A 16,073-nucleotide genomic window follows, 5' to 3' on the forward strand; every position below is an offset into this window, starting at 1 on the left:
CCAAATTTTTATTCTGTAAATTTATAATACAGTTTTCAGTTTTAAAGTGTTCATCTGTATATATAAAATAACATGTCCTGACCGACCGACCGACCGAAGGGTTTATTGTGTCACCGATTCAATACATTTAAATTTTTAAACACACATGAATTTATTATTAAATCCATTTGAAACATGTTTCGCCCTTCATTGAGGGCATCATCAGTCATAGTACCTCCTCAAGGCATAAATGAGGTACCTGATTAGTAAATAAATTGTAAACATTAAGATACATTGCAATGGGAAAGTTATAGTTAAACAATATAAGTTTATAGACACAGTATCATAGAAGGAAAGAAAGATCCACCTGATCAATACTTATTTATTAAATTTCTTAATAACAGAACCAGTTTCGACTTCTCACAAAGTCATCTTCAGCTGTCTTGTACATTTACATTAGATTACATATTCTTAAGTGTTGTGCCTTGCCAATTGAAAAGATTGTATTTGACAGTCATTAAGTAGTCATGTTTCAAAGTGGTTAGTCCAATATTTATATACTAAGGTTTGTTTGAAGACTTAATACACATATTAAAATGATAACTATTTAAACACGTTAAAAAATCACAATACATGATAAAATATATTTCTATGTACATATATTCTATTATCGTCCAAGTTTTACGGGTAAAACATGTTCTTAAAACAACTTTGTCATCTTTCGTTATTATGATTCGTCTGATATAAAAAGATAATGTGCTCTAGTTCAGCTTTATTATGCTCTTGTAATGTATTGCATCTAGGCTTTATACTTTGTCAGATGAAAGAAAGTGTGTCAGAAGCTGAATTGACATTTTTCAAGTGAATAGTATTACGCTCATAATAATGGTATGTCAGGTAACCTAAACTTATGTTAAATGACCTATTAAGCATAAAATACATAAAGTACACCAAATACAACACAAGGTAAAAGTACACTTTAAGATGCAAATGTCTAGTTATAAAGTGAAGGGTATAAACATTCATGCAAGTTTATGCTGAGTTCGTATGGGGCACTTGTATCATTACGTAAACATGCTGAGTTCGTATGGGGCACTTTGCACCATTACATTATATTCACAAAAAATCCAACCACTACATAGCTTGCAAATTTTCTAATATTGTTAAATGTGTACAGATTTGAAGATGAGTGTGTGCTGGTGGAGTAGTTGATATTCTTGAAACCGTTAAATGCAGATTACACTGACGTGTAAAAACAGTTGTTGTTGGTGGCTCTTTTTTGGTCTATGACGATTGATAATTATCTGTAAAGAGTAAATTAAATAAATTTATAAGTTTATAAGTGTTCAGAAAGTGTCTACTTGTGTGTGCGTACGTAAAGGTTACTTACTGTTGTTGAGTGGTTGAGAAGTGTACAGCTTGGTTGGCTGGTGTGTACTTCTAGTGTTAGTATCTGTTGCTGTGAGGGGAATGGAGGGGTGGGTAGGGGGAGCTGTCTTGTGTTCTAAGATAGTAATTTTTTACAATAGGGATAATTTTGTTAAATAAGATATTGGTTTTTTTTTTGGTTATTTCGTTAATATTGAAACTAGGGTTGGTATATTGATCTATTGTTATGTATAGTTCTTCTTCATTTGGCAAGGCACAACACTTAAGAATATGTAATCTAATGTAAATGTACAACACAGCTGAAGATGAGTTTGTGAGGAGTCAAAACCAGATCTGTTATTAAGAAATTTAAAATAAGTGTTGATCAGGTGGATCTTTCTTTCCTTCTATGATATATGGTAGATATCAATACGGAACATAATGAAATTAATTAACCAAGATATAGACCCAGTAGTCGGCACCAGTGCGTAAAATCACTGGGTATTTTAGTAGAGTCCAGCAGTGGTGGTCTGAAGAATAATTTACGGTACTCATTAGAAAATTATAGGAAATTATATAAAGTTTATACATATATTTACATTTAAACGGTTAGGGGAGAAAGGGTATAAAGTATCTGGCGTCAATGTTCATGACACAGATTGACAGGGTAACTATACAGTAAATTTACAATATCCAAATGAACAGTTGAAAAATTACAAGCTTATATACATATTTACAAGAGAGCAGCTTGGTGAGAAAGGATATAAAATGTCTGGCATCAAGTGAATCCCGTTGTTTTAGTCGTTGGTTGACGATTGCAGCTTTAACACATCAATAATATGCAGAGTGGTCCAACCTTAGTTTGTAACCACAGGGGGCAGGGCAAAATATTCTACCGTTTTTTTCAAGAATGTTGAATGAAGTTCTATAAAGATAAGAATTAAGTAAAAAAATTTCTACCTGATCGATACTTTTATTATTTAACCTTAGGCTAAATTTTATGTCATTAAAAATTGCAGTACATGTTTCAATTGCTTGGCAATCATCATCAGCTGCTTACCTTAAAGCTTAGGCGAAAAAGCATAAAACATTTCATAATTAAAATTTGTTGGTAAAGGACACTTAATGGTGAGGGAGGAGGGGGATGTTAAAATTAGATATACAAATTAAAAAGCTATTTCTAAACTAAAACTTCGTAAAATTCCTTCTATGGCACTACACTAGTTCTTCATTAGGTTCAACTGTGTTTCACTCAATGCTCAGTTCACTTGTCTTGATTATATGTTGTCCTTCATTTTTCTAGATCATTCTTATTGTCCGCTAGAAGAATTTATGCTGACTATGGTCGAATTTGTTCAGTTTTCATTTAGATGCATAGTTTGAAATACGAGCTGTAACCGGCAGGAAAGATATAATTATTAATTAAAAAGATTTTTGTTTGAGATTCTGTTATACAAATAAATTGTACGTATTTGAAAAGAATTGTAAAGGCCGAAACTTACCCCTATTCAATTGTTCGTTGTGTAAATTTATTCTAAATCTTTAAAAGATTGGCACATTTGGTGTGACCTGAAACCGGCAGAAGAACGTGTTGGTTATTTAAGAGAATCTGGAGACATGTTTCTTGCACGGAGTTATTATGCCGTAAAGAAACTATTTTAAACTTACCCCTGTCCAATTTATTGTGGTTACGAAGTTTACTTGTTTGTTTCTGTCTCTACCGTCTTCGACCTAGTTCTATACGAGGTTCTATACACGTAGTAATACTGGAAGTTGTCTGGTTGAAGTCCCGGGTTCATGAATATGGCTTAATAAGTATGGTGAAGTTGGTCGGCATGGATTGAGACTCATTGGGTGTCACTGAGTACACGGTGCATTTGAATGGCAACAATGACGGCAGTTATTTGTTGGTAATTGTATTTACTGGGAATATGTTGCGGGTTAGAGTCTTCCGCTTTTTAGTTCTGTTAACTTCATATAGCTTTGAATATTATGTGAAAACATCAGTGTGAGATGCTAGTGAGAATTTAAATTGATATTATTCCGTAAAAGAAAACATGAAGGACCTCGGGACGAAGTTATTGTTTTGTGTTGCTGGCCTGGTTAAATAGAATGGAGTTGCTTATGGTATAATCCGCAGTGGAGGGATTAAAAATACATTACTACAGAGTCAGAGCGTCATAGCTGGGACGAGGCATCTTCTTTTTCTGTTTGTGAAGAGGAGCCGTAGTGGCACGCCATGTTCGTGCCAGTGTGCGCTGGATTCTAGCATGTTGTTAAAAGTTGTGTTGTATGAAGTGGAAGTTATCTGTAATCAAGATGTTATTATTATTAATTGGTGTGTAAAGAAAAGATCTTGGTAAGTAAAGAAGAGTAAATGTTGTGTTACATACCTGATGTGTCACTGAAAAGCTTTTTGTTGGAGAGTGTTGATTGACTATGGAGGAGGCTCAGCCGGTGATACGCACATGTGTTTGGCGGCGGGGGGTGGGAAGCTTTGAGAGGGAGGAGCATGGGCGGAGTTCATGCGTAGAGGAGAGCTGATGGAATGGAGGGAGGTAGAGTGGAGGAGTGAGCTTGTAATGTGTTAGGAGTGTTGGTTGATAAGGTGTTGGATGAAAAAAGAGAGGGGGAGGGAGTGTATGGATTCGAAAATTACGTGTAAAGTGTCATTGTCTTTTTACTAATGCAGTTGAAATGTTATTTGCTTGTGTTGGGTGTTGTTGTGTTTTTGACGGTCATGCGGTTTTTATTTCTCCTATTGTATCAATGGGGTCATGGTGGAGGGAGAAGTGCTTGGGTGGGAGGAGGTATGGGATTGCTCTCATTGTGTGTGGGGGGAACACTTCAATAAAGACAAAAACTTCAACAAGATAATAGATATTATTTAAAAAAAAAACCTTTATAATCAAATTCCCACCTTGCTACAAAAAGTGAATTTTCAAGGCAACAACTTTTCTAAAATCTTTAATACCAGATCAACTAAATCACCCAGCATGTTAACAGTCACCCTGCTCCCCCCTACCTCTCCCATTCCCACCAATTCCCCCTCATGCAATGACAGCAATCCCATACCTCCTCCCACCCAAGCACTTCCCCCTCCACCACGACCCCATCAATACAATACAAGAAATAAAAACCGCATGACCATCAAAAACACAACAACACACAACATAAGCAAATAACATTTCAACTGCATTAGTAAAATACATCAACACTTTCCACGTAATTTTCGAGTCCATACACTCCCTCCCCCTCTCTTTTTTCAACCAACACTCCCAACACATTACAAGCTCACTCCTCCCCTCTACCTCCCTCCATTCCGTCAGCTCTCCTCTACGCATGAACTCCGCCCATGCTCCTCCCTCCCAAAGCTCCCCACTCCCCGCCGCCAAACGCCAAACATGTGCGTATCACCGGCTGAGCCTCCTTCATAGTCAGTCAACACTCTCCAACAAAAAGCTTCTCAGTGGCACATCAGCTTTGTAACACAACATTTACTCTTCTTTAGTTACCAAGATCTTTTCTTTACACACCAATTAATAATAATATCTCGATTACAGATAACTTCCACTTCATACAACACAACTTTTAACAACACGCTAGAATCCAGCGCACACTGGCACGAACATGGCGTGCCACTACGGCTCCTCTTCACAAACAGAAAAAGAAGATGCCTCGTCCCAGCTATGACGCTCTGACTCTGTAGTAATGTATTTTTAATCCCTCCACTGCGGATTATACCATAAGCAACTCCATTCTATTTAACCAGGCCAGCAACACAAAACAATAACTTCGTCCCGAGGTCCTTCATGTTTTCTTTTACGGAATAATATCAATTTAAATTCTCACTAGCATCTCACACTGATGTTTTCACATAGTATTCAAAGCTACACGAAGTTAAAAGAACTAAAAAGCGGAAGATTCTAACCCGCAACAATTTCCCAGTAAATACAATTACCAACAAATAACTGCCGTCATTGTTGCCATTCAAATGCACCGTGTACTCAGTGACACCCAATGAGTCTCCATCCATGCCGACCAACTTCACCATACTTATTAAACCATATTCATGAACCCGGGACTTCAACCAGACAACTTCCAGTATGACTACGCTTATAGAACCTCATTTGACATTCTTGAAAAAAATGGTAGAAAATTTTTCCCTGCCCCCTGTGGTTACAAACTAAGGTTGGACCACTCTGCATATTACTGATGTGTTAATGCTGCAATCGTCAACCAACGACTAGAACAACAGGATTCACTTGATGCCAGACATTTTATATCCTTTCTCACCAAGCTGCTCTCTTGTAAATATGTATATAAGCTTGTAATTTTTCAACTGTTCATTTGGATATTGTAAATTTACTGTATAGTTACCCTGTCAATCTGTGTCATGAACATTGACACCAGATACTTTATACCCTTTCTCCTCTAACCGCTTTAGTGTAAATATATGTATAAACTTTATATAATTTCCTATAATTTTCTAATGAGTAGCATCAATTATTCTTCAGACCACCACTGCTGGACTCTACTAAAATACCCAGTGATTTTACGCATTGGTGCCGACTACTGTGTCTATAAACTTATATTGTTTAACTATAACTTTCCCATTGTAATGTATCTTAATGTTTACAATTTATTTACTAATCAGGTACCTCATTTATGCCTTGAGGAGGTACTATGACTGATGATGCCCTCAATGAAGGGCAAAACATGTCTCAAATGGATTTAATAATAAATTCATAAGTGTTTAAACATTTAAATGTATTGAATAGGTGACACAATAAACCCTTTAGCATCCTACATTCATTATCTTCAATACGGATTAACAATGATAATTATCACCTGGTTCATCATTGCCGAGCCAAAACTGCTGGACAGAAAGAAATGAAATTGTGGGGATACATTTATATTAGAGTGTAGGTGCTCGCTAAGCGAGGATTCTTGGATATTCCATCGCTAAGGGGGGCCTCTGTGGCTCAGCTGGCAGCATGTTGGCCTCTCACTGCTGGGTTCTACGGTTCAAATCCCGGTCACTCCATGTGAGATTTGTGCTGGACAAAGCGAAGGAGGGACAGGTTTTTCTCTGGGTACTCCAGTTTTCCATGTCATCTTTCATTCCAGCAACACTCTCCAATTTCATTTCATCTTTCAGTCATTAATCATTGCCCCAGGTGAGGGCGACAGGCTTCGACAGCCGGCACAATTCCTATCCTCGCCGCTAGATGGGGGCTTCATTCATTCCATTCCTGACCCAGTCGAATAACTGGAAACAGGCTGTGGATTTTCCGTCACTAAGGGGGTGAAAATTGGGGTGAATTGTTTAAATGAGTATATCTACAGTATATCTCAAAAAACTTAACAAGTTAGAGACATGAAAATTGGTATCTGGAATCTCCTGTAAAAGTAAAGAAACACATATTCGGAAAATCCACTTAAGAGGACGTCAAAAGAGGGTGAATTCTTAAAATGAGCATATCTACATTATATCTCAAAAACTTAACATGTTACAGACATGAAAATTGGTATACTTAATCTCCTTTGAAAATAAAAAAAACACATATTATTTGTTTTTGGAAAATCCACTTAAGGGGATTGTAAAAAGGGCTGAAGAAGGGGTTGAATTATCTTTATTAGGATACTTGTATTTCAATAACTGAAGATGTTACAGGCATGAAAATTTGTATTTGGAATTTTCTTTAAAAATAAAGAAACACATATTCTTTTGTTTTCAGAAAATCCACTTAATGGGGAAGAAGAATTAGTTGCTTTTTATTAGGATACTTATATCTCAAAAACTAAAGATGTTACAGTTGTGGAAATTGGTGTTTGGAATCTGCTTTAAAAATAAGCATGTATTTTTTTTAATTTTATTTTTTTCGGAAATTCCGTGTAAGTGGAATGAAACAATTGAAAAATTTGTTGAATTTTATATGAGGATCCTTATATCTCTAGAACTGGAGTTGTAACAGATGTGAAAATTGGTATTCGGAATCTCCTTTAAAAATATAGAAACACATAAGGGGGGGCGGGTGAAAAGAAGTGAAAAATACTGAATTTTTTTCTATGAGGATACTTATATCACAATAACTGAAGATGTTACACATGTGAAAACTGCTATTAGAATCTCCTTTAAAATTAAAGCAACACTTTTGTTTGTTTTTTGTTTGTTTTGTTTTAGGATCCACTTAAGAAGGAGTTTAAATGGACTGATAAAGTGGTTGAATTTTTTTTATGGGGATACTTATTATCTCAAAAACATACGTTACAGACGTGATAATTGGTATTTGGAATCTCCTTTAAAAATAAAGAGAAACATAATTTTTTTCTCAGAAAATCCACTTAAGGGATGGAAGGTGAAATGAAGTGGAGGAGTTGAATTATTTTTATGAGGATACTTAAAAACTGAATGAAAATTGGTATTTTGGTTAAAAATAAAGAAACACATATGATTTTGTGTTCAGAAAATCCACTTAAAAGGGGGAGTGGGGAATGAGGAATGAAAAAGCGGTTGAATTATTTTTATGGAGATACTTATACCTAAAAAGACTGCAGATGTTACAAGTGTAGAAATTGGTATTTGGAATCTCCTTTATAAAAGAGAACTTTTTTTTTTTCTCACCTTAGGAGAGGGCTGTTTCTCACATGGACAGTTCTTTGTTGCATGATCCAGAGTTAGCTCAGCCAGTAGGCTGGTCCTCTTGGCTCCAAAAGGCAATACCACAAACGTGGTTTTCAAAGATTTACTGGGTAAATGAAACTCAATTATTCAGTTTTTATACCTTAGGAATTTTCAGAAAATGTCTTAGTACAGGAGCGACGAACAATTATTTTAATGAAATTACGAGCAAAGCTGCGGGTAGCAGCTAGTTTTAAGCATATAGGTGTTATATTCCAACTATATAAATTGTCGATTTAAGTTGCAATGGCTGAGGATGACCCTTAAAGGGTCAAAACCGGTCCCATGATGTATTTAATGCAAATATAACTAACATTAAATATTCATTTTATTGAGAATACAGAAGCACGTCTGATCATACTGCTGTAAATGAGACAGCAACACGCAGAATCTCATATGTGTTTTTCTAGGTACGGAAGATAGATATGGAAAAGAAAAGGAAAATAGAGTCAGCTATGAGTAACAGGAACTACAGTATATAGGAGCTCTAGGAAAGCCTGGTAGGACAACTGTAGCATTGTGACCGAGCTAGTGCCTGTGCAGTTTGGGCCAAGTAGCTATCAGCTTGCATTCGGGAAATAGTGGGTTCGAACCTCACTGTTGGCAGTCCTGAAGATGGTTTTCTGTGGTTTCCCATTTTCACACTAGGCAAATCTTAATTAAGGTTGCGGTCGCTTCCTTCCCACTCCTAGCTCTTTCCTATCCCATCGTCACCATAAGACGGTGTAACATAACGCAAATAGTAAAATAAATAAATAAATAAATAAAAATAATAAAGTAGCGTTGTGACCTAAATGAGTCTGAAACGGTGGAATATATTAAGAATAAAATATAGAAGGTAGATATAAAAGAAAAGGAGATGTGTATGACAAATAAGTTAGTTCATCGAAGGGTATAAAGCTGTCCGATAAAATGCAGAAACACGTTTGATCGTATAGCTGTAAATGAGACAGCAGCATGCAAAAGCAAGTGTGATTGTAGTGCTGTAAATGAGACAACTGACAGTGAGCACCATAAAATTCTTTCACAGAATAATATGTTCTTTCTGCACTCTGTGTGGCATGTCTTATGCAGCCTGCCCAAGCAGAAGTTGTAATGCTTTTGATCACCTCATTCATGAGTCTATGAAATCTGCTCACAACCATCTTCAGAAACAAGCCCATGCATGGGCTAGTGTTTATTCCTGGATGAGGGCTATTTAATTGTGATGGCCTAATGTTGGTGAAACTAGAACTACTAGACATAAAAATGTCAAAACTCCTTTCTTCATTATCATCACTTTTGTCCACCTCCGTAGTGTAAACAGTGTTTGTACTGTCTCCAATATTCCTGCAACTCGCAAACAACAGTGTCCTCTACCACACAAATTTGCAGTTTCTTGTACTTGGCAGATGGTGCCCATCCTTATCAATGTGTCTTGTCGTATAAGGACTGCACTAGACTAGAAATAGCTACACAAAATTAACTTATATATGATAATTTTTAATATTCTCATGTCTATGATTGTAATGACTTGCTGTTGAAATGTAGTTCACTTAAATTATGTGTAATTTATTTATGATTTATTTTCTTTACAGTCTGAGAGAACCCAGCAATGATTTGTATTTTAAAGGAGAAGCCTTTTCAGTCCAGGTTGGTACATTTTTCTGAATTAATCTGTGCTCGAAATGTGATACAGAAGAATCTGCATTTAATAGAGTTACAAGGGGCTAGGAATTATTTCCATTGTACACAAGATTCTTGTTAAGATAGGCAATGGAAAAAAATAGATAAAATATTAATACTAAATACATCTTATAGCTAACACAGCTGTTGATAAAATGTATACAGGGTGGCCCACTTAAACCTTTCACCGCAGATATATCTGGAACAACAAGATATATTGAAAAATGACTTTCACAGGCATGAAGGCAGGGAAGGGGCTAATTAAAATAAATACTATGAGCCAGTCAAAAACGTAGGAAAATAGAATTTTCAACATCAACTTATGATTTTTTTAAATGGACATCCTGTATTATTTCGTATGCAATCGTTAACATGAAAAATCACATAAGTAATGGCGTTTGTTTCATCGCAATACGTCAATTATATCCTGAGATATTGCAATGTGAAGTTGACGCTTGAGATAAACGAAACGCGCAGCAGTTGCACATCCCGAGAGTCAAGCGCGAACCTCACATTCCTCTTACTCGCGATATGATTGCCGTACTACGATGCGACAGGCACTGTACTTAATGCTATTTGCACTGTTATCAAGAGGCATGAAAATAAGAGAAGGGTTTCCTGCCACAGGAAAAGGATATGTAAATAACGGTTTTTATTTACCTACGCAGTACATTGCAGTAGTCTGTACTGTACTACTTCAGAATGTACATAATTCATACAGCAAAGTTACTGTAACGAAATTCTCTTCTTTTCATCCCTCTTGATAGCAGTGCAAATAGCATTAAGTATAGCGCCTGTCGCATTGTAGTACGGCAATCATATCGCGAGTAAGAGGACCGTGAGATTCGTGCTGGAATCTCGGAATGTGCAACTACTGCGCGTTTCGTTTATCTCAAGCGTCAACTTCACATTGCAATATCTCAGGATGTAATTGACCTATTGCGATGAAACAAACGCCATTACTTATGTGATTTTTCATATTAACGATTTCTTACAAAATAATACAGGGTGTCCATTAAAAAACGTAAGTTGATGTTGAAAATACTATTTTCCTACGTTTTAGACTGGTTCATAGTATTTACTTTAATTAACCCCTTCCCTGCCTTCATGCCCGTGAAAGTCATTTTTCAATATCTCTTGTTCCAGATATATCTGCGGTGAAACGTTTAAGTGGGCCACCCTGTATTCCTATGTGCAGTAGTGGTGAGAGGTGATTGCTGTAGTCACATACATACATACATACATACATACATACATACATACATACATACTGTACAGTAGATTATTAACACTAACACAGATTGGTTCTTAGAACTTTGCTCCAAGTAAATTCTTGCATAAGTAATCACTTATTCATCATTGCAGGGTGTAAACATATAAACATCTACTGAACTAATTCTGTTTAAATAGTACTATTTAAAAAATTTAATTTAATTGATGCCAGACACAATTTGCCATAAAAGCAAGATTCTCTATTAAATTGCAGACACTGTAAATAATGATGAATAATTCCAGGTCATTTTTTGCTTATGTGTTTTATGTGAATGTTTATCATGGGAGCTACAGTTTTAGGTGGAAACAAAAGCAATGTACGACATATTTTCCATTTTGAAAATTTTATATGTAATGGATAACATTTGAGCCACATCCACCATGGTGGAAAGGTAGTAATGATGTCGCTGAGATATCATCCTTCCCCTACTTCCTTCAACAGTGATGCTTCTTGCTGGAGGAGCACATGAATATTGTTTGGCATTAAGTCTGGGATGTAGGAATGGAGTAATCAGTTTGCCCGTAGTCATCTGTCTGATGAAGGTGATGAGGTTTTGATCTGTTGTATGGTTGCGATTAATAGACATCGGATTTGTATGCAAATGCATAGTTTGTTTGTCTGTATCACCTCATTCATGAGTCTATGAAATCTGCACACAACCATCTTCAGAAACAAGCCCATGCATAGACTAGTGTTTATTCCTGGATGAGGGCTATTTAAATGTTTTTAATCAAGTTAGAAACACGTGGATTGCGTCTTGGTGATTCACGGGACATTATGGAGAATGTGAAACGTGAATTGGAAGGTATCCCAGGAAACCTCGGACTCCGTCTGCAAACAAAATATTGTGATGTTCTCAAACGAAATCCGGCCTATGACATCATGATAGCTATAAACAAATATTTGGCTGGAACTGATTACGTGGATCTACCAGATTGTTAACACCTACACTCGCTCCCGAATTCAAGTATTGTCTTGTCACATCCGCGGATGTAGAGAGATCATTCTCCGCACTGAAGCTAATTTTAACAGACAAACACCACAGATTTAAACCAGAAAACTCGGAGAAGATTGTTGTAGTATACTGCAGAGCAAATTATGGGCAGGAAAAGTAGGGCGTGCAGTGTAAAATGAATGAGGAATGTGTATTGAAGTGTGTTTCTTCACAATTTTTTTTTTTTTTTACATGGTTTTCTTAAAAGCTTTACTAATTGAGTTATCATGTTTATTATCACACCATGTCTTGTCTAGGAGACGTGTGCATATTATTTTAACAGTGAACACTGATAGATTGATACGTCGCACAAACTATGCATGGATTATTTCTTTTGGTGTAACAGCCGTAGCTGTATGTAATGTATTTTCTTTTTGTTTTTCATTCTGTTGTTTATTCATGATCATGATTTTGTGTGTTGGTGTGGGTGAATTGCGTGTGTTTAATAAAGGAACCTTACATTTACATTTCATACAAGGGCTTAATAGCATGAAAATAAGTGCGTACTTATGCATATGTCACCAAATTTTGCAGCATAAATGAATGCTTATATTGGTGATTTATACATCATATAAATCCGATGTCTAGTGATCTGTCATGGTGTGTTCTTCAGGTGCTTTATAATACAGTAGAAGTCCGCTATAGCGAGTATGGCATATAACGAGAACTCCGTTATAGCGACGACTTTTTCTGCCCCGTCAAAATACCTATATTAAACTGTGTATCGTCCTTCGGTTACAGCGAGAACCCTATCACTGGCGCATCCGTTATTACGAGCGATTAAGCGCACCAGATTTTTCCGTTACCGATATTTATGCACCCCAGCTATGATATTGCATGCGATCGGTTACCTTCGGCATCGTTTCCTCGGTATGTGCACTAGCGATTTCTCTCGTCGACATTCGAAGGCGATGTCGGAGTCGATTAGTAATATCCGTCGACAGCTATTCCGTAAAGAAAATTCGAAATGAAAGAGAACATATTTTCGTAATAAATGCATAAATAACGTGTCCGATAACGGTTGCTAACTCGTTAAAAATTAAAGCTGACTAAACGACCGCTTAATTTTGAGGCTATATATTGCAATTAAGTAAGAATGGGATACACCTCGAGATATGGCAGATTGCTTAATTGATTTCATACGTTAGTTTGCATTTTGTCGCGGGTGGTTAAATTACGGAAAGGCTATTATAAAAATTTATAGCGAGAAAGGTATAATTTCTCTACCGGCGCTTGAAGTGTGTTTTCATCATACGTTTAGTACAGTTAAGTTAGGATACGTAACGCTGTTTCAATAAGAAAACTGAAACGTTTGCAACAAAATGCGATCGATCATCTTCGGTACGGTATAGTTTTCTCACTTTGTGCATTTGCGAGCTCTCTCGTTGACATTCAAAGGCGATGTTGGAGTTGATTAGTAATACACATCGACTGCTGTTCTCTAAAGAAAATTCGAAATGAAAAAGAGGATAACACGTTTTCGTAATAAATGCGTAAATGACGTGGCCGATAGCAGTTGTTAACTCGTAAAATTAAAGACTGAATAAACGATATCTTAATTTTAATGTTATATACGGAAAAGAATGTCATACACCTCAAGATATGGCAGAGTACATTACTGATTTCAGAGGATATTTCATATCTTCTCGCGTCTAGTTACGGCTATTTACATGTAAATTTTTCGCGAGGAGGTTATTTCTCTACATGCGTTTCAAATATGTTTTCATGATAGGCTACATGTAACGTTAGGTTAGGTGACGCTGTTTGAAGAAGAAAGCTGAAGTGTTTGCCACAGAAATTTCTGGAGTGATACCGTATTTCTTCAACTCCAAGACTTTTTTTTTCTCAGAATCTCATGCGAAAACTCAAGGGTTGTTGCATTCGCGGCCTAACAGTAAGTTAATGGATACCACTGGCAACTACCGGTACCGCGGTTACCACGCTGCTTCTTTTCACACGCGCACAGAACTCATTAACAATAAACGACCGCCTCTTTATTACACAGCTCTACCGATTGTACAGTGTACAGTGCCTGTGTGTTTCTCAAATCTGCAGAATGGCATCAAAACATGCGACCCTTCGAATTCTTAGAAAAGCCATGGCTACTCAGTGGCAGAGTCATAACGCGTCTATTGCACTTGACGCTTAGTAAAATTAAGGTTTATAGACAGCAGGAATATTTTCGTGATGGATAATCGTATTGTAAAGATACGTGGAAAAGGTATTGCCGGCAAATTTTCAACAGCTTCTAGTCGATATTATGATGCAAACACTCGGAAATGTAGAATAATTGTGCAGCCGCAAGAAAATACGGCATAGGCCTAACTAAAGCCAATATTTCGCGTTAGCGTGACAAAAAAAAAATGAAGAAAAAAATGCGTGCCGGTACTGTACAAAAAATGCATTCAGTGGTCCGCAACAAGGACGCTTTAAAGAAGTCGGTGATGAAATTGTGAGGTATGTGCACGAAAAACGCAAGGGCGGTTGGCCATACCGTGGCGCAATAAACTCGTTCGTTGACTTTCAACGTTCGCGATTAGGCCTATACATCGCTAGCCGTTGAATTTGGCCGCACCCGACAAGCGAGACGTGCGTGTAGCGGTAGCCGGTTATCTCTGACGCTGCATAAAAGTAACAGTTTTATAGACAGCAAGAATAATTTCCTATTGGTTCGTTGTATTGTAGTGACGCATGGAATAGGTATTGCCGGAAATTTTCAGCGAGTTATCTTCGGTATTATGATGCCAATGTTAAGTTAATGGTCCTTAAACCCGTGGAAATAAAGAATAATTGTGCAGCCGCAAAAAAATGAAATACGGCGTGACGAAAGTCAATGTTCGGCGTCTAAAAATGCGTAGGCTTGTATGATTTTACAAACTCCTTTTTGAGCCAGAATTAAATTTTTCGAAGGAAAAAGTGGGGTTAATCTTGGATTCTTGGATTCGGAGGAATACGGAACTATATTTTTTTCAGAATGAAATTAAACATACACTTTCACGTAGTATCGGATTACGAAAAATAGCAAACAAGTAAGTCGCAGTGTGGATATCATCTGCGGAAACGCAAGTTTTGAACAAACTGATTGCCGTTTCATACCGACTTTAAAGTGCATGAAGGGTTTTCCGACTTTTATTTTAAAAATCCGTTATAACGACAATCCGTTATAGCGAGTAAATCTTTCGCTGTTATGAATTCTCGCTATAACGGACTTCTACTGTACTGTTTATTGATGTACTAGGTTCACATTCCTTGAAACCAAGCAAGTGGCTGAGCGGTTTGGGTCATGCAGCTTTTAACTTGCATTTGGGTGAGAGTGGGTTTGAACCCCACTGTCAGCAGCCCGGAAAATGGTTTCCCATTTTCACACCAGGCAAATACTGGGACTGTACCTTAATTAAGGCCACGGTCGCTTCCTTCCCACTCCTAGCCCTTTCCTACCTCATCCTTGGCATAAGCCCTATCTGCGTTGGTACAACGTAAGCAAGATTGAAATAAAAAAAAGTACACATTCCGGCAAACTGCTTGATTGTCTTGTTGACAGATTGGCCAGTGGATGAAAAGTTTCACAATTTCTCAAAATCGTGACAATGGCTTGCCAATGGATAAAAGAATTTGATACAATATTTATGAATAAGACTTACTTTCTGCATACCCTAAGTAATGTCTGTATCATAATTGCAAGCACTGTTTTAACATAACTGTACAGTGTACACCCACATTTCATGCAGACATCTCTGAACTGTTTAAATTTGCTTATTGTGGAATATGTAAGATACACCCAAAACTCACACCTTCATTAATGAAATAAGAGTGTTTGAAAACATAAGGAAGGAAGAGGTGCTCTCATTGTTTTTGATGTGTTTTAAATTTCTAATGTATCCATTTTCTAAATTTTTCCTAAAAAAAAAATTCTGCTTCAGAAATTGCTGTCTCTTTTTTTGTATTGTTAAAGCCCCTGTTTAGATATCTGGAATAACATGATGATGGATACTGGTGAATCACGTTATTGGTTGCCTATGTATGAAAAATATGAAGCCATCTTTCTCAGTATTGACTTGTAAATAAAGAGAAATTGTCGGGTCAGTTAACACCTTAACTAAGATAATATG

The 16,073-nt window shown here is 36.7% G+C and overlaps 1 protein-coding gene across 4 annotated transcripts in view; it reads left to right on the forward strand.

Annotated features, from left to right (window-relative positions):
• Positions 1-16,073, forward strand: part of LOC136864768 (nuclear receptor 2C2-associated protein) — an 81,285-nt gene that overhangs the window by 16,212 nt on the left and 49,000 nt on the right. For all 4 annotated transcript variants that reach the window (XM_067142159.2, XM_067142140.2, XM_067142149.2 and 1 more), the window contains exon 2: positions 9,610-9,664. In XM_067142159.2, the coding sequence (XP_066998260.1) occupies positions 9,627-9,664 (38 nt within the window). In that variant the 5' untranslated portion in view covers positions 9,610-9,626. The remainder of the gene's footprint in view (positions 1-9,609; positions 9,665-16,073) is intronic.

Source organism: Anabrus simplex, chromosome 1 (genome assembly GCF_040414725.1).
Source record: "Anabrus simplex isolate iqAnaSimp1 chromosome 1, ASM4041472v1, whole genome shotgun sequence".
Classification (NCBI taxonomy): Eukaryota; Metazoa; Arthropoda; class Insecta; order Orthoptera; family Tettigoniidae; genus Anabrus; species Anabrus simplex.